The 27,058-nt window shown below is 44.1% G+C and overlaps 1 protein-coding gene across 1 annotated transcript; it reads left to right on the forward strand.

The window, feature by feature from the left end:
* The first annotated feature begins 1,757 nt into the window (after positions 1 to 1,757).
* LOC105456599 (lateral signaling target protein 2 homolog) lies at positions 1,758 to 26,934 on the forward strand. The gene is made up of 5 exons (XM_011700777.1): positions 1,758 to 2,036; positions 2,121 to 2,217; positions 3,057 to 3,318; positions 7,136 to 7,446; positions 21,206 to 26,934. The coding sequence occupies exons 1-5, from the start codon at positions 1,758 to 1,760 to the stop codon at positions 21,283 to 21,285; spliced, it is 1,029 nt and encodes a 342-aa protein (XP_011699079.1). The 3' UTR covers positions 21,286 to 26,934.
* The last annotated feature ends 124 nt before the right edge of the window (positions 26,935 to 27,058 follow it).

Consider the following 27,058-nt stretch of genomic DNA (forward strand, 5'->3'; position numbering starts at 1 on the left):
AACGGGGTCGTTAGCTACGTGGGCAGTCGGAATGGGTCGTGGGAAGTTGCTGAAGCGGAAACCGAGAGCGGAAATCGCCGGCGCGATTCTGATTTCGTTTCGAGAGGGACTGGTCGATCTATCACTGTTGTCGCTTTCGATTGCCGCTTAACGGCAATGTCTCGAGATGTAGATCAAGAGATATTTCGGTAATCGCGCCTTGCACGACTTTGTATTTGCGAAAACACGCGATAATATATCTATCTGATGGGGTTGTGCCATTGTACGATATTCAAGTGCGTATTTTTGGTGAGTTAAAGGGTTCGGAGGACTTCGAGTTTTTCGAGGAGAGCCGAGAGGAAGAAAGAGCTCATCGGACGTCGCGGCCGATTGTGCTGAAAATCGATGGACGATTGAAGAGGATTATCTTTCGCATCAAAACTGTATCCACTGGAGAGATACAGACGACAGAAACGGACGCTATAAGATCTCGCGATGAGAGATTAAAAGAGAGATCGTATAAAGCTGCACCGGCAAGCGATATCGGGTTTTTCGGACTGCTTTCGACATCCCGCGCGTGGTACATCTGGCGCGAAATCAGTGTGGCTCCGATTAATCATCCCCGTAAAGCGGACGCACTCGTGGAAGAGATACTCGCGTATGATGGAAACGCGAGCGCCGCTGGCGGAGCCGCTGGAAGAAATTTACGGCAACCGCGGGGAATCATTTGTCTCGTCGGGCACGGCGAATCATCTGATATTCGCTATCAGATAATGCACGGCCATCGCCGATAATGGAGCGCGAATCCGGCTAAGACTCGCGCCGCGAAGCTGACCGTTACAGCCGAGGACGGTACGCCGAACATCGATTGGCTCCGGGCGACAGAGCGTGTCCAGGCCGCTTCCTGACGAGGCGAGCACGCCCGTGCGAGCTGATCGGGCGTGCGGTTACATCTTCTTCAGTGAACCGCCGCGATTCTGCATCCGCGGCGGCGGGGCGGCGGCGACGAGAAGCGCGAACAAGTTGGAATGAATGAAGGATCGTCAATGTTTTATCCTTCTCGCCGATCGCGTCGGTAGAGCAATTAGTGGGAAGCGAGCAGGATCGAGTGAGATACTGCCGGTGAGATGCTTGCGCGAGTATCGAGACACTTACTTAAATTGCGCACGTCATTTGGTACGCGAGGGAAATAGAAACGGGCGTTTCTCCCGCTCCCGTTTTTCGACTCGGTGAAGAAAGATATTTCCCCTCACACGGCCATCCGTGCAAGAAGCACTGGCTGCTAATGCGGCTGTATTGGAACGACGGTGATTACCAGCTTATTTTATGCGGCTTGTAGCTGTTACCGTTCCCAGGGAAGAAGATCGTTAGCAGCGTCGCCCGGAAATCCTGCGGAAGATTAATGAACGGTACAGCCAGCGGAACAACGTTGTCGCGGCGATAGTGACCGATAAGGAATCGCGACCGAGGATAAGCAATTACGTCGTCGCGGGCTCTCCTCACTTTCTCCCCCTCCGTCTCCGGTCCGGCGAACGCGGTGACACCGGGCGATCGGCTTGATGTTGTCGCGCTTCCTGCAGGAGCTGTCGTCAGCGGACAATCGGAGCGCCGTCGCGGCGAAACGGAAGGAAGAGGGCTTGTGATCGTTCCGGCAGCGGGCCGATCGTTCGGGCCGCGCCACAACCGATCGCGGTAGCGCGACGGCGATCGCCACGATCGCCGCCGATGGGGGCGCGGGCGATGTGACGGCGGCGGCGGCGAAGGCGTCGGGCGAAGAGATGACGGTGACGGTGACGCCGTCGACTTCCGACGTCGCCGACAAGGCGGTGTCGACGGACGATGGCGGCAGCGGCGGCATGGAGGTGGCGCGTCTCGAGGCCGTCCTCGCCGCCCTGGTGGAAACGAAGGTGGAGGCGATGAAGGCATCGTCGACGCTCAGCCGACGTTCCGGCAGCGCGCCCGCCAGTCCGCGTCGACCTAGATTGACCTCGACCTCGACGGCCTCCTCCTCATTGAACCATCACCACCACCATCACCACCATCATCATCACCATCATTCGCAGCAGCAGCAGCAGCAGCAGCAACAGCAGCAGCAGCAGCAGCAGCAGCACAATAAGAAGAAGGGCCAGCATCATCAGCAGCATCACCACCATCGTCGCAAACGTCACGACTCCGCGCCATGCGGGAGTGATTACCTCAACAACGCGGCGGATCATTCTCAGCACAAATTATCTAACGGTGAGTTGTTATTTTATAGGTGCACGGAACGATTTTGCTAAAAAATTTAAAAATTTTGCTTACAGATCTGAAAATAATTTTGTTGGAAACCCAAACTAGTGGTTAGAATATCAAAACGTTTTACAGCTCATTATTTTTGAGTTTCTAACAAAATTATTTTGCTAAACCAATAAAATTATTATAAATTAGATCTCTGTAATCTAGCAAAATTTTTAAACTTTTTAACAAAATCTTTTCGTTCTTTCCGTGCGATAATATAATTGGCGTGAATTTTAGTTCAGATTTCTTCAATTTTACTCTTTAAATCTAAATCAGTGGAAAATCATTGATTGAATCAGTAACTTTTCCACTGATTCAGCATCGCTAATGAATAAATGAAACAGCTGAGCCGAATCCGCTGTGTAATTAACACAGAGCAAAAAGAACAGCGAAGTTCACTGATTTATCAGACATTATAGCATTATTCACTTATTTATTAGTGATTTCTAGAGAGACAATAAAGTTAAATTTCACTGATCAGTTTCACTGACCAGTGACATACTTGGGACTGATGCATTCAATGAATAACCATTGATAATCAGTAGCTGTCCATTGATACAGATTTAAAGAGATAATAAAACCTTATGAAATAAGGTTCGCGCGAGTCTGAATAAAAAATTAAATTATAAAGAGAGACATTTATACGGTGGAATATAGATATATTATAATAAATAAATATGATACACAGAGTTTATCATGGAGCGTAAAAATAACGAAAATATTCACAGCGTTAAATAGATGAATAGATACTGATGAAGGCTGAGGCGACATTCGCTAATCATGCTCTTTTCGTTCGCCAGGAAGGGGACGGAGAAGAGCCTCCGAAAGTCCTCGAAGCCCTCGAAAGAAGCGCAGGCATTCGAGGAGCCCAAATGTTCTTCAAGGCGTCGTCCAAGACGTTCACGCCGGCCTCGATTCGCGCTTCGAGCTGCTGGGCATTGACGGCGACCAAGACGTGGCCCTAATAAATTTCGAAAGGGCTAAAGAAGTCCTCGGCGACTCCTGCGAATATCCGCGGCTGCACCGAAGTGCCTGCTACTTTTCTCAAAGCGCAGCTCAATTGTGAGTACTTTAAATACCGCGCGGCAATTTGAACATGCGAACAATAACAACGTCGGCGGGGATAAACTTTTAATGGATTTCGCGGAAGAGAGTAAGACTTTTCCTGGAATCAAGTCACATTATCGATATTTTCTCAACGCCGCGCCGCGGGAATTAGGACGTCGCGACAAAAACGCCTTCGTCTTAGGAACAAATCGACTTAAAATTCCATCGGAACTGCCTTATCCTCTCTCTCTCTCTCGTGGAAATTCGGAGCGTCTTAGGAAATCTTCGCGTGTACTTTGGCATAGTTTCCGCATTTACGGTAAGTTGCGGTCCTCCGGCTTTGCGTCGCGTCGCGTCACAGCATAGCGAGTCTCTCCGCAAAATTCCGCTTGCTGTCTCTTCTCGTTCACGAGGGGGGTTTTGCCGAGAGCGCTGCCGCGACTCTCGTCCTTCTTCCATATTCGATCGGCCGACCACGAGAAGAGAGAGGAGAAAGACACGGTTTCGGCATGAGCCAGCACACCCGGTGGAACTGGGTCAGCAGCGACGGTGGTGCGTGGTTGCGCGCCTCCGTCACATGCCGCTCTCGGCAAATACGGTTTGGCGGCTGAGCCACCTGGGCGACAAAGGACGAGCACACAGTGTAATGAAACTGTGAAGATAGCCGGCGGCGATTAGCGATCACGAAGAGGTGTCAGCCCATCATCGTCTCGCGTCCTTTCTTTCTTTTTCTTTTTTTTTTAATCTGGCGAAACGATTTCTAAAATTACACAGAAGGAGCATTTGGCAACTTTTAAGTACGCGATGTCAAAAGAAATCTCTTATGACTGCTCCATATTAATCAATTCACCGCCACTGAAATCTCGTGGTTTATTACATAATTTAGTGGTTTACTTTTGGAGATAATTTTAATTAATAAATTCTCGGAAGTACACATTTTAAAAAAAATACATTTAATTAATCGGGTATGATAATGCAACGCTTTAGAAATTAATATAAATTACAATAATTTGTTATATAATATACATTGCAAAATAATTTATGTAAAAAATAAAATAGCGATTTATTTTTTAAAATAATTTTAATTAATAAATTCCCGAAAGTAAACATTTTTTTGAAAGTACATTTAATTAATCGGATATGATAATGCAATGATTTAGAAATTAATATAAAGTACAATAATAATAATAATTTATTAAAATGTATATAATATAATTTACAAAATAATTTGTGTAAAAATAAAATATCTTTTTAATTTTAATGTAAATTGCATACATTAAATTTATATTTGTTTATGCCGTTTGGTTTAAATGTAACGTAATAACAAGGGCGCCCTAGATACATCGTGCAAGATCGCGGGATAACATATCTTGACAGATATCAAATAACTGTCCGATACGTCGTGGAGGCAATATTAATTGAAATCTTTTTTTTTTCCGCGTGAGAAAAATAGCTGCCAGAGCGACTGATTCAACATCGACGTTTACTACTTGATACGGTCTTCCTCGACGCGGTTAAATCTACTCAATATATATCAATTTACTTTTATCTCTTTATCGAATAACTCCTCTTAATTGAATATCCCGTCACCAGAGTAGGTATAGAGACGTCTATTTATAAGCTTTTCGCGTTTCTCCTGATACGCGTTATTAATAGGTGAACTTTGGATATAATGTATTTATAATGCTCAGGAATTAACTTTATCGTCGCTACGACATGCACAGAATGAACGAATAATGGCGTATATTCATATATATCCCGGAAGGTACAATTCCTCTTAACGAAACGCGACGGAAAGTGCAAAACGGCGATAATGTGGGAATCAACGTGAACCGCCCATTGTTCGACCGCACCGCCGGCTGTTATCACTACTTCGAATTTCATCCGCAGTCCTCTACAATGCCCCGACACCTCGGTTATCGTTTTTCCACTTTTCCGTCCTATTCCAGCGACATTTTCTAAAATTATACTCAGAGAGCGCGTGATGGCCTTCGTGTGTGTGACGTAGATAGTGCAACGATTGTTCTTTGTTCAGCTCGATATCGGGGTCTGCTTCTCGTTGGCTGTTGTTGAACGTATATCGAATTGCTGGCCCGCTTTTCCGTACGTTATCGAGCCTCGGCCGTGTGTAATGGAGAGAACAGTTTTACCGCAAATTCATCAAGCACCTCGCTTGATGCTCTATATCGCCTCTAGTACGTCAGCAAAACTATACATAGCTCTATCACGCGCTATCTTTATTTTTATCAATACGTTTTTAACCATTTTTTTTGTTAAATATTTTCCATATTTAATATCACAAACAGTTAATCACAATCAAGGTTTTTATAATATTTGTAATTTGTAAGTATTTGAAATACAATTTTGTATTTTATATTTTAGTGGGGCACATAAAAATATTTTATATTCTATATTTCAAAAAGACCGTTTAATATATTTTGTATTTTAAATACATGCAATTTTAATCTATTTTATAATTGAAAAAACTAATAAAATTTTAATATGTAAAAATTCTCGACAACAATTAATAGTAACTTAAATTTTTCTCATATGGCAATTAGCAACATTAATTATTTTCGTGAAATTTTGAACAGTATCAAGTTATCAGCGTTATCAAATTTCATGAGTTCACAGATTTTTCATGCGGTTGATAATATAAGACAATAGGACTGTTAAAAAGTGTAAGAGAGTGAGACAATTTTTCTTCCTCTCTCTCTAAAAGTTTGGAAAGTGGAAAGAAGCCTGTTGGGGAGGGGAGGGGGAATTTGTATTTTAAATCAAAAGAAGTATTTTGTATTTCAAATTTTAATGATGTATTTTGCTCAGCTCTGGTAACATTATGTTCCCAATTAAAAGCCTTTAATTCCTGAATTTCAGTTTTAGCTTCGAGTAACTTCGAAGTATGCGTGAAGTTATACAGCTTCGTCATTTTCGCGTATTTACGTTCAGTTCGTCAGCGCATTGCGAAAGCGCGCGGCTGATTTTTGCAAGCCTCCATTCTCCTCGTGCTGTTCAACTTCTCCACTCGATCGAAAATGGGGTAACGTTCCTAATTCTAAGCCTCGATTGAGGATACGTGGTACATAACAATGAGAGCCGGCCTTTCAGTCACTGCCACCCGCCGCGCGGCGGGTACGGCAAACAGCAACTTCTCGAGTTTCAACGAACAATGCAGGTACCACGATGATCGATACTCGTTCGTCGCTCGCCCTTTTTCAAGCCTTCACAATCGGCACCCAGAATCAGAAACTGTGCTCCGCCCGTTCGGATCGCGAACGAAGTGCGAATGAATGTATAGATTTTAATTAACGACACCGATATCGATAGCTCGGGACGTCTTATTCAGAAAATGAATGTGAAGTCTCATTGTACGACCAGAGTCTAAGAAACGACGAAGTTAATCGATTTCTATTTGAACAACCTCTTCTCTAAGCGCAGGTCTCTCAAGCGTTTCGACAATTTGTAAATGTACACTGATATTTGTTTTCTGTTATTAGACAAGTTAATCAAGATTTGAGGGAGGGTAAAAGCTATTTTCGCGTGTCCGCGCGAGATGCACAAGAAAAATGTTATTTTTTAATTTAACTGAAACGTCAGACGCAGCCGGAGTGCTGGCACGTTTCATTTCCGAAACGGTATTGATCGAGAGTAACGATTCGATGAACACAATAGCCCCGGCGTTGTGGAAACAATAGCTCGGTGTATTATTCGGTGCGGTTTTTGCCATACGTCGTTTCAAAGCAAATCGTCGCTCACTCGACTGTTTTCAAGTAAACTTTTATCGACGGAGAAGAATCCCTTCTGATTTCTTCTTTTTTTTCTTTTTTTGCAGAAAAATTCATTACGACGACGATGACTACGTGGCGTTGAACGTAGCCGACGAGCTGGAGGAGGAGGAGACTCTGAGCGGACCGGAGAAGGTGGACGAGACTCAGGGACGGTATCACCGGCCGCGGAGAAAGCGCAAACGTAAACGACGCAAGATCGATCCCGTCGTTGGTCCGGACTTGGAACTCGTCGATCCGGAGGAACTCCCGCCCCGCGCGCGCTGGACGATCGTCGCGACCGCTTGCCTTCTGCTCGCCATGTCCCTGCTCCTGGTCGGTGTTACGCTGCGAATGGCGCCTATAATTGACGACATGGGTGAGTCAATTGGCGACAATAAAGTCTCTCGTCTTTAATCGAGCGTTGCGCGTTTATTGCCTCTCTAAATCTGAATCAGTGGATTATAGTCACTGATTATCAATGGTTATTCATTAAATGCGTCAGTCCCAAGTATGTCACTGCAGATAATTAGTGAAATTCAACTTCATTGTCTCTCAGAAATTACTAATAAATAATCGCTATAATAGTTGACAAATCAATGGACTTTGCTAATTTATTCTCCGCTAATTGCACAGCGGATTCGGTTCTGTTTCACTTATTCATTAGCGATGCAAGGCGTTACTGCCTCACATCAGTGACTTTTCCACTGGTTCAGGTAGATATTTAGAGAGATACATTTAACAAAATCGTCTTGTTTATAGTCCGCTTTGTCACGCGTTTTGTGGCCCTGGTCGCGTTGGTACAGTCTTTTTTTCTTCTTCTTCCATTGAATTTACGAAGAAGATATTCGAGACGATCTCTCTGAAGGCGGTCCGTGCTCGATAAACACGTTTATTCCCCGACGATTTTATTAGAACGCGATAAAGCGCACGATTTATTACGCACTATACGGTCTTTTCTACGGGCGGAAAGCCATCCATCGGTTGACGCGATGCGTCCAAAAATAGTAGCTAAATAACAGCGCGGATTTATACGTACGTTTGAGAGCGTGGGAGAAAATCATGCTGGATTACCGGCGATAAAATATGCAAGGCGGCTCCCGGGGGTAGTAACCCCCGGATGAAGTTGCAAAGCATTAACGATTTAATACATCTTTATTATACAATCCTGTTGTACTCGAGAAACGATATTGTCACTTAGCAGATCCGATTAACATTAAGTGCATTGCCAAGTTCTCGCGAATCCAGATTTGATTAATCCTCTTATCATCTGCCACTTCGAGATTTCATAAAGAGTTAAAATTGTCTTCTTTCTTGTATAAATTGATATTAATTCTCTTTATATAAAGAAGATTTCTTATTATTCTATTAATATTTGCAATTTGCATATTCTATATTTAAATATATTTTTAGAACAATTACGGATTACTCTATCAAACAATTCTTTAGTTTGAATCTCGTTTAAAGGAATTAAAATATTGCATATAAAAATGCATGCCACGGAACGTCTTTTTAATTATTTTGAGCAATATAATTCTTTTAATTATGTATATTCTCTTTTAAATTATGTATTCTGTGAATTCTCCAATTTTCATCAAAACACCGATACGAAGTCTTAGTGCACACAATATTATAGGATTAATTATAACGAAGTTAACGTTCTCGACTAATGTGCGAAGTGACACAAAGCGGATGGCGTTCGGTAGTTCGGTTATGGTAATTGCCATTAATTCCGATGCGATAGCAGCTCGGTCACCGTCGTTAGCGGTCTCGTGGTGGACGCTTGCGTCGTTTCCTTCCTCGAACACCACAAAACCACGTTTCCTCGTGCACTTGGTGCACCGCGACCCGTCCGTGTTTCTCTAAACTCTGAGGCTTTTCCCACGGTGGAGGGGAAAGGGAGCGCATGGAGATTTTCACCAATTAACTGCTACGTGCAAACCGACGACACTACTGGATGTCGCGTCCGAAAGTACTTCTGCCTCGGGCCTATGTAAATCGTAAGGCGCACAGGATTACACACGTATATATATACGTACAATACACGGAGTTTCCACCGGCACAAATAAACCGCATGCAGCAGCGTGCGAGGTCGAGGGCGCCCCGCGTTTCTAAATTAAAGGCGCGCGTCTGCGAATCCTCCAGTCAGCCGTCGGATTTCCGCAGCTGAGCCACCTTGAAGCTCTCTCGCACTCTCGTCGTTCCACGGTCGAGAAAGCTCGCCCGAGAGTCGCTTTCGACGAGTGCCTTCGCGTCGTCTTTGCGCGTGCCAGCGACGTGCAGCTACCTCGCTGGCATCCGTATATTGTATAGTGTCGTTGATCCTCTCGTGACGACCGAGTACCGTCAGGATTCAGGATGTTACCCCGCGGCGAACGCGATTATAGTTCCGTAATGTATATAGGTGACCTTTCCGCCGTGATCGTGGTGGACGACCGATCGGGAGCACCGTGCGAGAAATGGAATTAAAGTTTCGACCAGCTGCCACATTTCCGACGTCGTTCTCTCCCGCGATGTGAAATTGTTGGCGCGATTGATCTACGGGAGTTAATTCGTTCGTCTCTCTCTCTCTCTCTCTCTCTCTCTCTCTCTCTCTCTCCTCTCTCTCTCTCTCTCTCTCTCTCCTCGAGAGGAAACAATTTCCTGGACATCCGTGCTCGAGAGCAAAAATAAGACCGCGCCTTCCGTGGAGTTGCCGACGGCAAGAGCAATGCGATTTTAACGCTCCGAGATTCTATAAAGATCGCTTAACGGCCGTTAAATTGCTGACACTGGTAACCATTACGCGAAATAAAAAAGTGTCCTATTGTAGAGATTAATTGTCGTCAAGGTAAAATTCCTGAAGATCTGCGATTGTGCGGAGATAGATATTCCGATAATATTTCAAAAATTCTTATTGCCTTAATACCGTAATAATACTTTATATATATTTTTTTTTTATTATAATACTTTTTCAAATTTGATTCATACTATTTACCTCGATTCTGCTTAAATATATTAAAATTTGCATTTTTTAAAACTTTCGCCAGCCACGAGCGATATCCGTTTCCGATAGAACGCGTCAAAGTGCGGATGACGTTGTATAAATACACTAAGCGCGCGCGAAATCAACAAGTCAGAGTCGATACTGGAACTTACACGATGGTTCAAACGATGTTTCTACGTCGAGAGATTTGCGGAAGCGGATGTCATCGTGTGTGCGGTAGGTCGGAAGCGTTGCGGTATTATTGATCCGAGGAGATGAGATTATTAATCTTTCGTTTGATGATCATCTCCGACGTAAACGTTTGATAATATTTAACGTCGCAGCTAATAAACTCACAGAAATAAATTGCGGCAGGCCGATCTTAAATCGTGCGCAAAATTAATTTTTCGAGCATACATCCTACAAAGCTGTGTGATAATTAATTTTTGTGTACCTCTTGCATCTCTTCGCGTCTATACTTTGAAAATTCAAATTTAATTTTACCATTTTTTGTTACCGCCGCGTAAGTATCTCTCTCGGATAAAAGTATATGAATTATCATTAAGCAAAGTTTATAAATTTCGTGCACGAAATGTTATAGAATTGTTAACCTTCGTTGAAATTATGTCAACTGTGCATACATAGTAAACAGGAAAATTATTAAATGGTTGTATAAATATCCATGCAATATTTGTATATCGAATTTATATTGAAATCAAGTCTACTGTAGATTTCAATTATTTGCAAACGTCGTTTATATATATATATATATATATATATATATATATATATATATATACATGGTGTGTATAAAATCGATTTATTATTTTTATATATAATCGAGTTTTTTTTTGCAAAACGCCAGGTTTCAACAGTTAGATGTATCGGATGTTGTTTCGTGCTCGAGCGCAGAATTGTTTGCAAAAATGGTAGTGTATTGATTTGCAGCAGATGCGACGTTCCTTTGTGTCTGCCTTTGTCAACATCGATATCTACAACATTTTAATTGAATATATATCTTTCTCGCGCGCGTCACACGTATTTACAGCTCTTGTATTTCTCTCACAGTGTTTGGAGAGACATTTAGTCGTTTAACAAATATACCGTTGCATCGATTGAATTAAGTGCAATTATAAGATTAACATTTTGCAAAGGAGACTCTCTTCAGCTTAATGAATATTAAATAATTTAGACTTTTAACATTTATATAATTTGTAACTTTTAACTTTATATCTCTGAATTTATATATTGACATTTTTGTAAAGCGTTCTCTACTCTTTTTTTTAAACATTTCTTTTTATGCATATGGCATGTGATACATTTTAGACACAATTTTGCAAACACATTCACGCTGTTCATAGGAAAGAATCGCTACTAATTTAATTGAGTTTGAAATTTCTATTTTTAAAATAAACTCAACTCTCTCTCTCTCTCTTTCTCTCTCTCTCTCTCTCTCATCTGCTTGTTTCTGACGTCCGTTCGAATTTCAGGAAATAGCGAGAGATAGCTGTCGAATGCTTACAATAGTTGCTAAACGTGATCGGCAAAATTACCGGGGAATCGCGTATTGATCCTAAATACGCAAGACGACTTTCCGCGCGCGCGGAAATTTCACGGAAGGCGTCTCGTTTTCGGCACTTTACAGCATCGGAGCGTTTACATCGTTTCGCGCTCACACGGCGCGCGAGAATCAGGTCAGGCCTGAACGCCGCGGTTGATTTTCGCCGCGCGTTTGATTTTGACGTTGCACGTCATTAAAGGGTACGGATATAGAGCGATCGTCATTGCTGACATTTGGTTACACCCACAACTGCTCTGCAGTTGATTCATTACGATCATTTCCCCGTCAATCGCGTGCACTTTGCGCGCGCGCACCGGATCGAGTGATCAATCAATTAGCGGTCTTTAATTACTTCCACCTGCCAATTGTATCAGTAAATCCTTTGAGTCGGTGCTCAAACAGAGGGAAGTTCATAATCCCGCTTCATACATTTCCCATACACTCGAAACTCGCGGGCGGTAATCCACCCGCGCCGCGCCGAATTCCCGGCTGCGAGAGTTAACATCCACGTGGAATTTGTGTGTACATTTAACGGCAAATAAAATTTTACATTTATTCGTCCGCGCGTATTAAAGTCGACCGGCGCATGGTGTGTTGTGAAAAAGCTCCGAAAGCGCTAATGCCGCACCGCTTTTACATCGAGCTCCCGCGTAAAATTGCACTACGAAGCACGGTGAATTTTTTATTTCGCTGTCACGGTGAGGGAGGGGGCGGGTACGAGCTGTGGAACAGCGAGACTAAGCGGGGCTGGAATGGGTGAAAATTTTAAAGGGCACGGCATAAGCCGGCATATAGGCTCATTTCACAATGCCGTAACGCGAGAGTAATGCTCTGCCGGCCATTATGCTTGCGCACAGTGCGCGCCTCGGTGTAATATCGTAAAGCAATGGCGTATCGATCTCGTACAGTTAGGAGATGACATCTACCGCCGCAAATTATACCGCGTCCGGTATTTGCATAACTCCCGGGGTGCCGCGACAATTTGCGGCCGGCTACTGCGTCGTCATGCGTGCAGCACATCAGATGACACCTACGTATGTACGTGTGTCGCGGAAACATCGTAGAGACGTGAACTACATTTCGGCGCATCACGTGGAATTGACGCGTTGTCGTCGTTCCTGAAATAATTATCATTCATGTTCTCGCGGCTGACAAGTATTTTGGGGATTCGGGCCGACTGATGGATATCGAATGCGCGCGATTCCCCGCAGCTGAAATATGATATCTCATTTTTTATTTCATTCTTAATTTAATTTTCGTATCCTTTTAATTTTTTAATTTTATAATATCTCATTTTTATTGATTTCGTACGCGCTTTTATAAAGTACAATTTATTTTTAATATACTATTACGTATTTATTTCGCGAGGCTATAGATTAGAGAGAAACTATCGCGCAGTTGTAATTCGCTGAAACTTGAAAAAGGGAACCGTTCATTTCGCGGATGAGAAATTTGATATCGTGCCAGTTTTCGAATACAACGATGTGATAGTATAGAATATAATGTAATGCGGGATAGTCCATTTGCATTTTCGAGAGTGAAATTTAATGCGTGCCGCATTACGTATTTGCGTATTATTATATTACTTTACGGGGGAGGGGGAGGATCAGATTGGACCTCTTTACACACGTCTCGGATCTCTCGATTTAACTCACACGACCAGGTGCGAACGCGTATTAGAATTTCCGCGAGACGGGATTTATACATCATTTTCGACCGAGATGCGTATCTCCGGTCGAACGCCCGGAAGGCGAAATCCGCGAAACCAGTTTTGGCAGCGGGATTTAACTTCTTTCGCGTTTCGGCGGATTAAACGCGGCGGGCCGTAAATACTCCCGTCGTAATTTGAAAGCTCTCGTGTTTCCAGCGCAACCTCCTCTCGACGGCGGCGCATGGATTCTTTAAATTGCTCGCGCGGAAATGCATTCGGGCGCGTATGAAAATCTCATTTACGAAGGAACTAGACCGGGTCTCAACCGCCACACAGCAGCGGGTCGCCATTAAGGTAATGCGATTTGTATATGCGCGTCACTTGGCGCATCGGTGTCGACAACTAGCATAATTTTCCGTTTATGCAATATAATTTTCCACACGTCCCGCGCACACACAGACGGACTCTCATCAGGCGAGATCCCGTTTTTGATGCTCCCCGTGTGTGTGTGTATGTGTGTGTGTGCGTGCGCACGCGCGCGCGCGTGTGGTGTGTGCACTGACGTCAAAGCGACTTCGCGCCCGAAACAGGGTCAATTTCTTCGAGGCCGGTCGATTTCTCAATTTTTCCACTTGTTCATTATTAAGGAAGGAAATGGAGAACAAGCGGAGATTCCCTGCGCTTTTGGCAGCTGCGCGCGGCCGTTGGCTCGCTGCTCTGGACTACACGGGTAGTCCATTAGCGCAAGTTTTGGAGCTTCCAGACTCGCGGACTCGCACTTTGCCAGTTTATGATCGATCCGATGGCGGTAAATTGGAACGTGACACTTCGTGACAGCTCATTGTCCCTCGCTATGTGCACCCACTTGTACTTAACGTTCTCGCGGAAGAAAGAAGGCCAAGATGCGATGTATCATCCATGATGGATACTCTTCTTTCCTCGCTAGCGTGATAACTGAAACAAAGAGCAATCTGCGAGATTTACTGTGAGAGAGATGCAGCGGAATACGGATTTCTGCCTCCACGTCCCACACTGCGGCGCAATTTCGGTTCAGAAGAACGCGCCAGTAATCCTCGTTAGCCTTTACTTCCTCTCCTCAAGCCGCTGAATTAATAATCGTAAAAGCGCGATGGCGGAAAGAATTTTACTGGCGGGTGAAACTGCGCGTTTATAGCTGCCGATCGCCAATCGCCATTTTCGAAAACGCCAAAACGGAGTTCACTCCTGCGCGCGGAATTGCATTACACGCGGTTCTCGTTAATTTCGACAGCCGAACCGAAGTCGAAACTCGCGCCGAAATTAGATTGGATAGGGCATGTCGTTCTTCATAACGGGCCAATAAAGTAAACAGCAATTGGCAGTATATCATGCGAATAGTTCTCGTTGAGAAACAGCGACGGATTTAAAGCCGATAATTTATTCTCTTCCGCAAAGCCGTCAGGATAGGTAAAAAGTAAGCGTGATGGTGTGAATTTAATCATGATAAATTAAACCTCTATTTAAATAATTTATATTTAAAAATAATTATATAATAAATGAAATACTTTTTTATTAATTTAAATAATTTATACTTGAAAAGTGGCACACTTTTGTTGACGCACAATTCTGATTTGGAATCTCCGATTTATTGCGCTTTACAAAACGTGTTTTCCTGATTTTCACGATACATGTGTACGCGTGTCAATTCGATAATTTTAGATTTACCTCTTCTGCTCGCTGAGAATGAAAACGCTGACGTCCGAAATGCGTGCAGTCGTCACGCTATTTCTCATCTCCGCATTCTATTCTCTCAGTGCTTCCACAACAGCAAACTCGACGACTCACGCTCTCATCTCCATTCGTCCGCGTCGCGAATTGATGCTCGAGCGAAAGGGTGCAATCTCATCTTCGACGAGACACCACCTCTCTCTCTCTCTCTCTCTCTCTCCATCTCATCGCAAATCTATCGTTCCGCGTAACGACGTTTAGTTTATTCAGATTCTCCCGGCTCTCAAGAGGCGCTTTTCCCCTGACTATCAACGTGTCCGTCGTTGTCTCAATAATATTTCCCTCCGCGCGAAATCAGGACAACATTTGGACGGTGTTGAAACAGATGCGCTCCTCCTTTGACAGTGGTTGCATTGCAGTCGTTGGTTTATTCAGACTTCAAAGTTTGCGGTCAAAGCCACGAGTTGCTTTTGATTGCGCTTTCGAGGCGCACGAGGCTCGGAAGGCGTTTCGCGTTCGACGATCGCGTCGATATCTCTCTCTGGGTGGGTGGTCTACCAGAATGAATATTTTGGAAGATAGGATTCTCTTGCACAAATAAACGCGCACGGCGTAAATAAGGCTGCGCAGGATAATTCTGTATCCCGCGCGTTATCTTTTTGCTTGCGAAAAAAACACGATGATTATTTTTTTTTATTGGTATCATCGACATGCGATCTGTCATAACATTGTCTTTCAGTATTTCCTTTTGAGATAATTATAAGGGTGGAAAGAGAAAGAGAGAGAGAGAGAGAGAGAGAGAGAGAAAAGTTAAAACGCAGCTATAACGATCACGATTAGAATAACGTATCAGGAAATTTAACATCACTCGCGCACCTCATTTAATACCCATACTTTTAAAAGCATTTTTTTTTCTCGTAGCATTTTCTTTTTTTTCACGGAGAAACGGCGGATTGCAATATGCGCGCGAGTCCCATTTATTCGGACAGGAATCACTTCTTTTGGAGTATTCTCGCTCCGATTCGCTAGTTTCAAATATTAGCCCTCAGTTATTGCACCAAGGTAGAAAGCCGGCTGAGCTCGGATCATTCGTATGTTTCTCATTCGAAAATTGTAAGAGTTTAAAGAGTCTGAAATCTCTCTGAAATACATCCACTATTTCTTTCGTGATTAGTATTATATTAAAAAATATGCAAAAAATATTATTCCAGTTATTGCTGTAAAATATGTGAATGTCGGATGTGATTTACAATTGATTGATATATTTAACTTTTAAAAGTTTGAAAGAGATTGATACTTTTTTAATGTTTTATATCAATCCTTAAAGTATCATTTTTCATTGCGTTAAAATTACAGTGAAGTTTATTACAATTTCGAGAAATAACTTACGAACTTTACTTATTAATTACACAAAAGCTAAATCGCGCATTAATTAATCACGAATATATTAGAACTTGAATGTAACATATAATACAACCAGGAATGAATAATTCCTGGTTGCCTTCCAGACGATTATAAAAGCAATCTGCGATTCATCTTCTTTTCAATATGATTCAGTATTTTTACTGTTAAAATTATCTGTAAGGAAAAGTCATTCTAACTTTAACATTTAAATATTAAGTCTGATATTCGCTGCCTTGAAACCAGTCATAGAAAATTAAATTAAATTCTTTCATTTACTTATTTAATTTTCTTCGTCTAAAGACATTTTTCCCCATTGATATAAAAAAAAAACTATTCGTATATCATTCTAGTTGAAAATCATTAAAATTTGTCACAAGAAATCTGCTACATTATTTTTTCAATAGTAACATTTAGGTACATGGATCGACGTTAAATTTTAATTCCTTGAGTAACGCTCGCAGAATGTTACAAGTCTTCATTAAAACTTTTCCATCATGACGGCGCTTGCTATATTTTAAAATTCTGGAATATTCCCTATGCGACCCGAATTATATCTGACATCGATAGGAGCGTAGTTGGAAAATTAATGAAGCACTGCCGTTAGTAACTACGCGGATGCGCAGCATCCGCAGTTCCGGCGACACACTGTAAGTGCCTGTATCACCTGTTACGCCTGTCATTCGCTCTTCCGCGCTTCTCCGACATATCCGGGGGCGGTTATTAGGTCCTTCGTAGCATTCAGTATTTCGTATATGTGCTAATATCTGTAACCGGCGCGAGAGAGTCGGGCGTCATCGATTACCGATGTCTGGCGGTTGCGGCGAGGAGACGTACGTACACGGCGGATCAATGGAAAATTCAGCGCGCGAGATGCCGGAGAGCCAATCTCGAACGCCGCCGCGCCGTTACGACGTCGAGAAAAGTACGCCGGATAAAGTGAAATCGCATTTACGGTTTCGAAACGCGATCGCCGTCGACCCCGCAAGCAATTTGTCACACACCGTAAAAGTCTTTCGGGCTGAAACGTCTATAAAGCCTTATCGTTCAGCCTTACGGAGCGCTGAAAGACTTCCATCCGATTATGCACTCTCGATCGAGGAAAAATTGGGAAGCCTGCAGGAGACCCCGGGGATCGTCGGACCGGGTAACTTAAAAGGAACTCTATACCGTTACACTTAGTTTCCGTTTCCGGCTACCAATTTCCCGGTGATCGCGCGTGGGTATCGGAATCGCGCGGTAAATCGAAGCCGTGATTACCGTCGTTGAGGGGTACTTCGCCGAATGGATAACGCGGGCGACTCCGGTCGGACGGCTTCAATGCAAGGCGATAGATTTTCGTGAGCGGGAGAGAAAAATCGACGGCACCGCCATTGAGGCCGTCGTTTACGCCCCATCCATCCTCCGTAGGTGAGCCTCCGTTCGTCGAGGGTCCGAATTCACTTTGCCAAGGGGGACCCTTGCCAAGGGATAAGTCACGGGAAATCGATCGTTCGTCTCTCTCGTTCTACACCACGTCAACGACGATATTCAAATAATTTCAGCCGCCACCCGTGGGTGGTGAGTTCTCTAAATATTTGGCCGAGTATATTTATCGGCATGCACGCGTGGAAAATATGTGTGCGTGCGCGTCGCAACACGCGGGATTTGCGTACGCGTCGGCGGATTTTGGGGCCGCGGGGAAAGAGACACGCGCGCCGCGGCGGAGAGCGGCGATGCCCGCCGCGGATCTACGTCGCTAAAAATACACATCGCAATAAACTCAAGGGTGACGTCCACCACACCGCGGATCGACGACGTTTTTAGCCGTCCTTCTTCTTCTTCTTCTCTTCTTTGACAACTTTTTATTTCTTCTCTATAATTACCAAGATTGCCGGTTTCCCAGTGTTTTTTTTTACGTCATTGCTCCTCGCCGCTAAACTCGAGATAATTTCGTCAATGGCACCCATATTCTCGAAGTGCAAAAATAAGCACGAGAGGAATAAAAATTTTTGGTAACGCTATATCTAATCACAGACGAGATTGTTTTGATAGATCGTTTTATCAACTTTGCTTCTTCTAATTTGAGACACTTTGGTGCACTTGATCGGAGCGATAACAGTTTAGGATTAGCGCACAGCCCCGTGTTTATCGCGTCAACGTTTGCCTTTCTGGCGGGTTTATTATAATAAGATACCTGCACAATGTAACATTAAGTACGTGAAGGATGATCAATAATAACGATCGTATCCGCGGGTTCAAAGTCCTTGAGAATCAAGGCCAAGAACATTATCCTCGTTATCCGCATCACGGAGTTTTAATCATCTCATTATAAGATTTCAGAGTTGTTCTGATTGTTTTTCGAATTTCAACTTGTACGTTTTATTGGCGATTGTTGGTAACTTCAATATCCGTATCGAGTTTCATTGAGCACGAACGTTATAATGAACGCTGTTAATTTAATAAGCGGAAAAGTATTTGAAGTAAATTGTTATAAAGAAACATTCGAAGAAATCAATGATACCAAATCGCGAGGCGAATCTACGGATAATTAAGTGCTTTTAGATTTCCCGGATAAGCTATAAGGGCGTAGATAAGACCGAGTAATTCGCTGACGAACACAAGACGAGGCATTCTGTAAACATCTCATGCACGGGAAGCGCTTATGCGGCATTCTTGCGAGAAATATTCGCGCGCTGCTGACGTTCATGGAAAACGATGTGGCCCTCGTTTGAGCTTGTTGCGGTGTCTCGCGTAGCCGCGATTAAACACGAAAGCGCATGCAAGAGAGAGAGAGAGAGAGAGAGAGAGAGAGAGAGAGAATGTTTTATCTCGCCGTGATGGGAAACCCGTGAAAACCGCGGTCGATCTACTTTAATCACCCTTTACGACGCGATATAAATAGCTTTCCAGTTATTTATCACCTACTCTCCATAAAAATCTTTCCCCTCAGCCACGCAGCGGCGGAATGTACGGCCGAAGTTTCAGCGCGAAATCAATTCGTTCGTTTCAAGAAATAATTGTCCGCGAGCTGATAACAGCTATTTTACGAGCAGCGATTCCACCGGGACAAAGTGATGAATAACCGCGGCCCACGGAGATGCGATATGCATCATCGATAATACGACGGGATATGGATCAGTCATTTTATAAGTGTCAGCCTTACAATTCCCTCGCGGAAAAATTCATCCCTCTCGGCACGGCGCGGCGCGGTAAACCCCCAGTCGAATAAACGTAAAGCAATCGATGACGAAAGCGTGACGATGAAGAACGACACTTTGGACTTCTCGGCGCGTTCTCGAGGTCATTAATTCACCTCCTCGCCATGGACATCGATCATCGGGACGAGCGGAATCGACGGCCGAGCGGCGCGTCGTGCGAGAGGATAATCCTCTACGTGGACGATTTCGCGGCGGCGACCGGCCAGGACTTATCGTCGGGGTTCTACAACCGTGCCAAGGACGTTTACGCTACGTTGTCCGTCGAACCGGACGGCGCGCGGATGATAGGTCATCGCTCCAGTCTGTATCCGCCCGATAGTCTGGGCTTCCAGCTGGACGATCGTTCCGGCCTGTGTCTCCTCGAGTCGGGCGACAGATCCCCGTCTCCCTCGCCTAATCTACCGTACTCCCAGACGAGCACCCCGAGACGCTCGAGATGCAATTTAGACGTCGATCAGCGGTCCAGCAGACGCTCCAGCACGTCGAGTCGTTCGAGGACGAACAGCTGCAGCCGTCCGACTCCTCTAGGTAGGGGATAATTGAAACGAGTCGGAAAAAACGTTCTATTCCTTTCGTAATTAATTAAAGGGAACTAACTATAATTAGCCGCGAATCAATATTGCCTTTGTGGAGCTTATAACTTGCCGGTTCGCGTTCCATGCCTCGCTTCTCTCGGGCATCAAAATATAAACGGATAAAATACTCGACTTTCTCAACTTCGCTTCGTGACGTCGCGAATGCATTAAAGACGAATGGAAACGTATCGCGTTTTGCCTCGGAGAATCCACAAAAGGGATTATCGCTTCTATCGATCAATTCCAATCCGTGCAGGGCGTGAGCGGGAAAACGCTTTAACATTAATACGTGACAACGACATGAAACTTCAGGGGATGACAGAAGAGCGAGCGTTAGCAAGAAAACCAGGCCACGGAGGGCAAGCACCGTAGCTTCTCGAAAGGAGTCCGTCCGCCCGACAAAGGCGGACGCTCAGCAGACGCGGAAGATAATAGAGGACACCCGGCAACTCGAGCAAGCGAGGCGTCACCGGCGAATCGCCATGATCGTACTGGGGACGTTTATCTTCCTCCTGGCGGCTTCGATACTGGTGGTGGTGATCACCTTGACGCATAGCAGCTTCCTGAGTCCCGCAGCCGACTCGACGGGGCTGACCGAGCACAGTTGTAAATCATGAAATCTGAAAGTTTGGACACTAACCCTGAATGTTTCGTTATATTGTAGAATATATCGAATGTTTCCTTTAAAATATCGAGATCTTTAAGTCGCATTTGAAGTCACTAACCACAATCCTCTCCCTTCGCTGGTTTAGCATAAGCTGAGCTGAATGGCATTTCTTTGCGATTAATTTACTTTGCTCGATTTAACTTTTGTAATACAGTTTCGCCGCAACGCTCGACGGGGCTAATTTAAGTTTTGCGCCACTTCACGAGCGATTAAGTCCAACTCGCCATCGCCGGAGTTGAGAAAAATCTGTTCCAACGCGGAACGCGGAAAGTATACATAAATCTATGTACGATCGTCTATTCGCTCGCGATAACGTGCGGGGGCGCAAGACGAAAGTTCTGTGTCATGTATCTCTGAGAAGATAAGTTTGAGTTTTTCGCTTCACTCACCGGCACCGCTTTATCGTTTCAGTGCGGAAGGAGAACGAGGAGCTGTTCAACTCCCTGAACAGAGACATTTCCGTGCCCGAGAACGTCACGGCGCCTCCCTAAGACGGGGTGAATTCTTCCGGACGGAAATCCATCGCTCGTCTGCAGCCGATCTCGATATTTGCTTCAGCCACGTGACACAGGCATCCTCGTCTCGGAGCGCGGAGCACGACGGCGGACAGCGTCGTTCAGGAATCAACGTGTCGCCGACGCGTCTCGTTTCACACGGAGAGACGTCCGGGTGAGAAATTCCGAGGCGAGAGGGTGAGAAAGATTGACAGGTTTCCGCCGGGATCGGCAGCAACGGCTGATTAGGTGTATCGCAGCATTTTAACGCGGCGCTCTTCAGAGACGCGTCCTTGTACCACGGCATACATGTATGTCGCAGAAACGTTATTGCGACGTGCTCACGAAAAGTCCGATCGCGGTGCACACCGTATGTTGTACATCGTCGATTGCATTGTCGCCGCGTTCGAAAACGGTGCGTTGGTACATATATATATATACACATATATAGTATATATCTCGTGTCGATGCAGACTAGGTGCCCTCAATTCCAGCAAGCCTCACCAATAAGGGCTCACTCTGATTAGAAACACAAGTCGGAATACAATCTGAAAAAAAGTTCAGTCAAATTAACCACTTGTGTAATACTTAAACTTAAATGATAAACATTTTTATTCGATCGAATAAATGCGCTTCACATCGAATTTGGCGATTTTTAACGTAGCTGCAGCAATCACTTGTCTCACCGCCCCCCTCCCCGGCAATTGGTCTGGTGTTACATGATTCCTCGTAATAAATACGAAGCGATTAAGAGCGCCTGATCTGCGTGGAAGCGAGCGGTAATCTTCTTCAGGTGCGCGATTACGATCCTCGACGATTGAGTTCGCGCGAGTTTCGTCGCGAAATTTATCCCGACGATAAAATCACACACCGAAATGTCAACAACGAAGGAACGATTTAGGGGTCACGCGAGAGAGGGTGCCATATAGAACGTGGTGGCATCTGACCGTCCGTCCGTCGGCGAGGAAATCGGCCGGTGCATGAGACCCTCTCGACTATTTACTTTCTCGGATGCGAGAGGATATGGTACGTGGCCCGAATCGGGTGCACGTGAGTATATCGATCCGCGTGAGTATCAACACGCGAATGCATAGCTTTCACGAGCCTTTTACGCGGAGAGATCCGCGAGAAATCGTACCGTTCAAGACAAAAAAAAACCGACGATAGGGATATGTTAGACTCCTCGGTGCTTTTTTACATGTCTTCCAGAGACGAGAAAGGACACGAGCTCAATCAATGAAGAGGCTCTCTCGGGCCGCACGCTGATTCCTCACGGCCGACGACGACGGCCTGGAACGACGTTTTTCGTGCGTGTAGAAAGCTGTACATAAAGAAAAAAAAAAAAACGTTCGTTTGTAGTTACGCAGATCGGAAGGATAGTCGAGATAAGAGCCAAATTTGTTGTTGTCAATTGTAAGATAAATTGTCATAAAAGATAACGCCCGCCGAGATCGCGCGACGTAAGAAAAAGATGAGAAGAGGAAACGCGCCATTGGCAATCGGTTATTAAAATGAGTACCTGCAGCGTGCGCGCGTGCGTGTGCGTGTCCGTACATTATTTTACGAGTAAGGATACAATTCACGCTTCGCACGAAACAGTCGAATATTTTTATTCGCTTCATCTCCCTCCCCCTCGCTACTCCCGATGCAATTTCCCCGTTCCCGCTTTTGCGACTAATTGCTTAAAGTTTTATCGGATATTTTTTTCGCCACGATGATGGCGATTCAGCAGCGAACTTTTTCCGATACATTTATATCCGCAATCTTTTTCTAAGCGAACGTGGAAAAATATTTGCCGAGCATAATTCGATCCTATAAATCTCGTATTTCGCAATTAAGCGATATCCGTCATTTCCAATATATCTATATAGCAAGATATGCGAAATGTATATTCTGCGTCTCTATAAATTTATCAAATTTTGTTAGGCAAATATCCATTATTTTTATATACGTTATCGTTACCCGCGAGTGAAAACATTCGGAATTTTTATCATTGAATTTCATCATTCCCGTTTTTGTTCGGCTCGTGATTGAAATTATTTCAATTTCGAAACGTCAGGTTAAATCTGATGTCGCTGAAACACATGACGTTTCGTGCGGCAGGCAAAAGGGCCAGAGAGAAAGAGTGATATATATCGATAAAATAAAATATAGCTTTTTCGTACATATGGATGCCGTTTGTGTACCGATAAATACAATCTGATTTATACCGAAAAATAAACCGTCACATTTGGGGCGAGCGGAAAGTTCTCTGTGACACGACAGGGTCGAAACTTCGATATTGCTAAGGTTGAAAGAAATTTATATAGGAATTTCGCGAAAATCGCTCTCGTTCACGAATGCTTCTCTCGCGTTAAACACGGGGGTAAATTGAATCGTTCCGATTCATGTACGAAAATTATTTTTTTTTTAGAACCATGACGTTCATCACATTGATTGTTTGACTAGCGTGCCAAGCGCATTAAAACGTAAACGCAATTTTTGTCATATGCCAAAATTTTATTTGTTTTTTCCGCATGAATGTAGAAACGAGCGTGATATTTCGGTAAACTAATTTCAATTAAAGTATCTTTTTTTTTTCGAGAGAAGCACGGTTTCGAACACGGATTTTTATATAAAATATCTATATCGCTAACATGTTATAGTTTGTTACCAGTTGTGTTGAAGCCATATACCATATATTTATCCGGTAATCACATACAGTGCTTTATGAAGTAGTGTTAGTGTACATTTAATAACATTCTTTGAAGCCTATTCCTTCTATTTAATTTTAATAATACTGTTTAAAATTTTGACGTTTTGGAATGTAATCCATTAAGCTGCTATTCCCTCTCCTGAATTAAATGGCTTCACTTCATTTCTCGGAGTTAGCGATCTAGGATGTATATAGAAATCTGTGGTTTCCAATCTCTGCGAGAGTTCGCCAGCGAATCGCTACGGTTTGACGCGGGAAGACTTTTTCTATCCGACAATGAGATATAATGTACGATAAACGTCTATAAATACTGTCGGAGTTTACATACGCGCATATATGTATATATAGTGACACATTAGCCCCCACAATGCCGTTTCCGCGATGTTAAAATTAATCCGCGACGCGCGGAATATCGCGAGCGCTTGAGAAAGAGATGAATTTTAGAATTTTCACGACTACTTGTTACACCAGGCTCACACACGTATACGTCGAACGTAAGATAAAATACGTACGTCACTTCGAGGTGTCACGATCGTCGCGACAGATCGATCGCAGATGAGGATGCGGCAAGAAGAATTTTTTTCTTCGTCCTTCGACCAATCTCTTCGACACGTCAATTTCTCTGTCCTGTGTGCCGAATTAAACGCGCCTGCGTTGCTCCGTTTCCGCTGTCTATTCTAAAGGTAACCGTCCTAAGAGATTATGTTTCACCGCTGAGAAACCATTATATTGTATTGTACTTCACCGAGATCGCGTTCGATATCCGTTGCTCTATATTCTACGAACGACCGAGGGGAGGATCAACGATGCAGGCTCGATCGATTGACTTGATCGCACGCATCGGACGACTGTTTATTGAACAGGGAACGATCAGTTTGACAGGCATGTTCGCGTCGCACAATCAATCGGCAAACGTATTGTCGCCGATCTTTCGCGATATGTAGATCGGGCTTTTTTCTTTTCTATAGATAGAATCGGCGATTGGAGATCGTTTTTTTCGCAGGCGGCGCAGGCCGATTTCGCCGATATAGGTTTGTTAACGTAGTCTTAAAGCAGCTCACACGGCCGTAGATCTCTCGCCGGAAAATACCTCGGCCATATATAGCTCTCCGGTCGTCGATCGACTCGGCGACTCGGGGAGACGAGACACAATAATTCGCTACACGTTGCGTATAAAAGAAAAGAGAGAAACCTTTTCTATAAAGAGATATATTCCCCCTTTTTTACCTGTAATTACTAATTTCTAGGGCCACTTGGTAGACGTTACGTAGCGTTACGAGGACCTTTTTTCACTAAGCCTGTCTCTCGCGCGACGAGCCTTCCACCTCCCTTCTTTTTTGCATACGCTTGGAGATCACTTGGCCTAACGCGAGAGATCCGTTTAATAAGCGAGTCTAATAAATAGCTTAGTACTTCATGGCGCTCGGCGACTTTACCCGAAGGTAGTCTCGAAGAGATCCCACGAGGGATGGCAAAATCGAGCGTTCGCGCGTTATAGTGGACGTTAGAAATCCTTCGAGGATAAACCAGATAAAAGGTGGAGAGAGAGAGAGAGAGAAATATTTGCGCTGGTCGCGTTTTTATTTCTTACGACACTATGATACCACCGAGGATAATACAATCGCCGTCGAGTTGGCATCGCGTGACGATTTTAAAAACGGCGATGGACCACCCTCTTCGTCAAGGTCGCGCCATTACTTATTAAAAGTTTAAGCCACGAGATTACGAGACGGCGTGTGCCAAACCCGCGTGCGTGTGTGCGTGGCACGTACTTTCCAAGTTCCCTTCGACAATCATAGTGCCGGTGTGCGGATCGCTTGTGTGTGCGTTTTTACGAGAGAAGGAGAGGGCATTTTCTGCGTCACAGAGCGGCGGCGTGGCTCGTTACACGAGCGATAAGCTCCAAGCTCGGGAGAAAGAGAGAGAGAGAGAGAAAGCGGATTCTGTTCTTCTCCGATTCGTTGATCGCGCTCGGAATTGTCGAGCAGAAATGACTCTCATGCTTCTCGTTGCTTCTTATACCCTATAGCTTCGATATCGCGCCGGCAACTGCAACGCATCCGCCGGCGGAAAAATGTGTTCGCAATAAAGAAAAATAAAAAAAAAAGATAAGGCACCGATAAAACGTACAAAATTTAACTTCAAAACTTCGTCTACAGTTGATATGACGTTATTACCAGTAACTGGCAATCGAGAGATTCGCGAATTGTGTGAAAGAGAGAGAGAGGCACATAGCTCAATATTATCGAATTTCTCGAAAGAAACGTTAAAAATCTGTCTTTTTTTCAGTGAATATTTTCTGAATTCCACGTGACTTCGTGGTAGGTAATAATGCCTAAATTAATAATGCAAAAGACATTCGCATAATTCTTTTTCAGTGCAATAAGAAAAAAAAATCTCTTTACTCTTTATTGCGCCAAAATTCCTCAGTTATTAAATACTGAGGGCTTGGCAGGTCTCAAAATGGTCATTTTTCCTCATTTATTTTTCACGAGATGCGAGATAATCTCTTTAAAACAATGCATTAAATAAGGAACCAATTTTGCGGTCTGGATACAACTATGAAATATGCACGCGGTTAAAATCTGCGGTTATTTTTTCGGTAAAATTGGGCGACGTGCGTGACATTAAATAATAAGCGGGGTAAAAAGCTGTGTGTGCAAGTTTCATCTTGTCGCTCTCGTATCGCGAGGCACGCGTGTTTTATTCAAAAGGAAAAGAGTCACGCGACGTGGTGTATTCCGGGCACGCTGACGAGATTTTTCCAGCCAGGGATTGTAGTAGTAATATAATAATCTCGACCGTCGAGGTGTGTATCATAGGCGAGGCGTTGTGAGATGTTACAATGGATGAGATATTATAAAAAAAATTTATGTTTCTATATTGTAATAACGTTTATGTATAACGAGATTATTATAATGCAAAAAAATATACATACTAGTTGTCCGGTTTGCGGTTCCGCCTCTTTACTGACCTCTCACCGAATCGCGCCGTCCCCTGAAACGAGTCTGAAAAAGAGGAGAGAGAGCGAGAGGAGAAATCTCGAGGCGAAATCTCGTGCATGAAGAGACGGCG

This window comes from Wasmannia auropunctata, unplaced genomic scaffold, assembly GCF_000956235.1.
Source record: "Wasmannia auropunctata unplaced genomic scaffold, wasmannia.A_1.0 LD335634.1, whole genome shotgun sequence".
Classification (NCBI taxonomy): domain Eukaryota; kingdom Metazoa; phylum Arthropoda; class Insecta; order Hymenoptera; family Formicidae; genus Wasmannia; species Wasmannia auropunctata.

Excerpts from the sequence above, each read along its gene's own strand:
- LOC105456599 (XM_011700777.1), top strand. The coding sequence starts at position 1,758 with ATGACGGTGACGGTGACGCCGTCGACTTCCGACGTCGCCGACAAGGCG. Across the intron at positions 2,037-2,120 it reads ACCATCATCATCACCATCAT|CATCACCACCATCGTCGCAA; the intron begins TCGCAGCAGCAG and ends CATCATCAGCAG. Across the intron at positions 2,218-3,056 it reads TCAGCACAAATTATCTAACG|GAAGGGGACGGAGAAGAGCC; the intron begins GTGAGTTGTTAT and ends TTCGTTCGCCAG.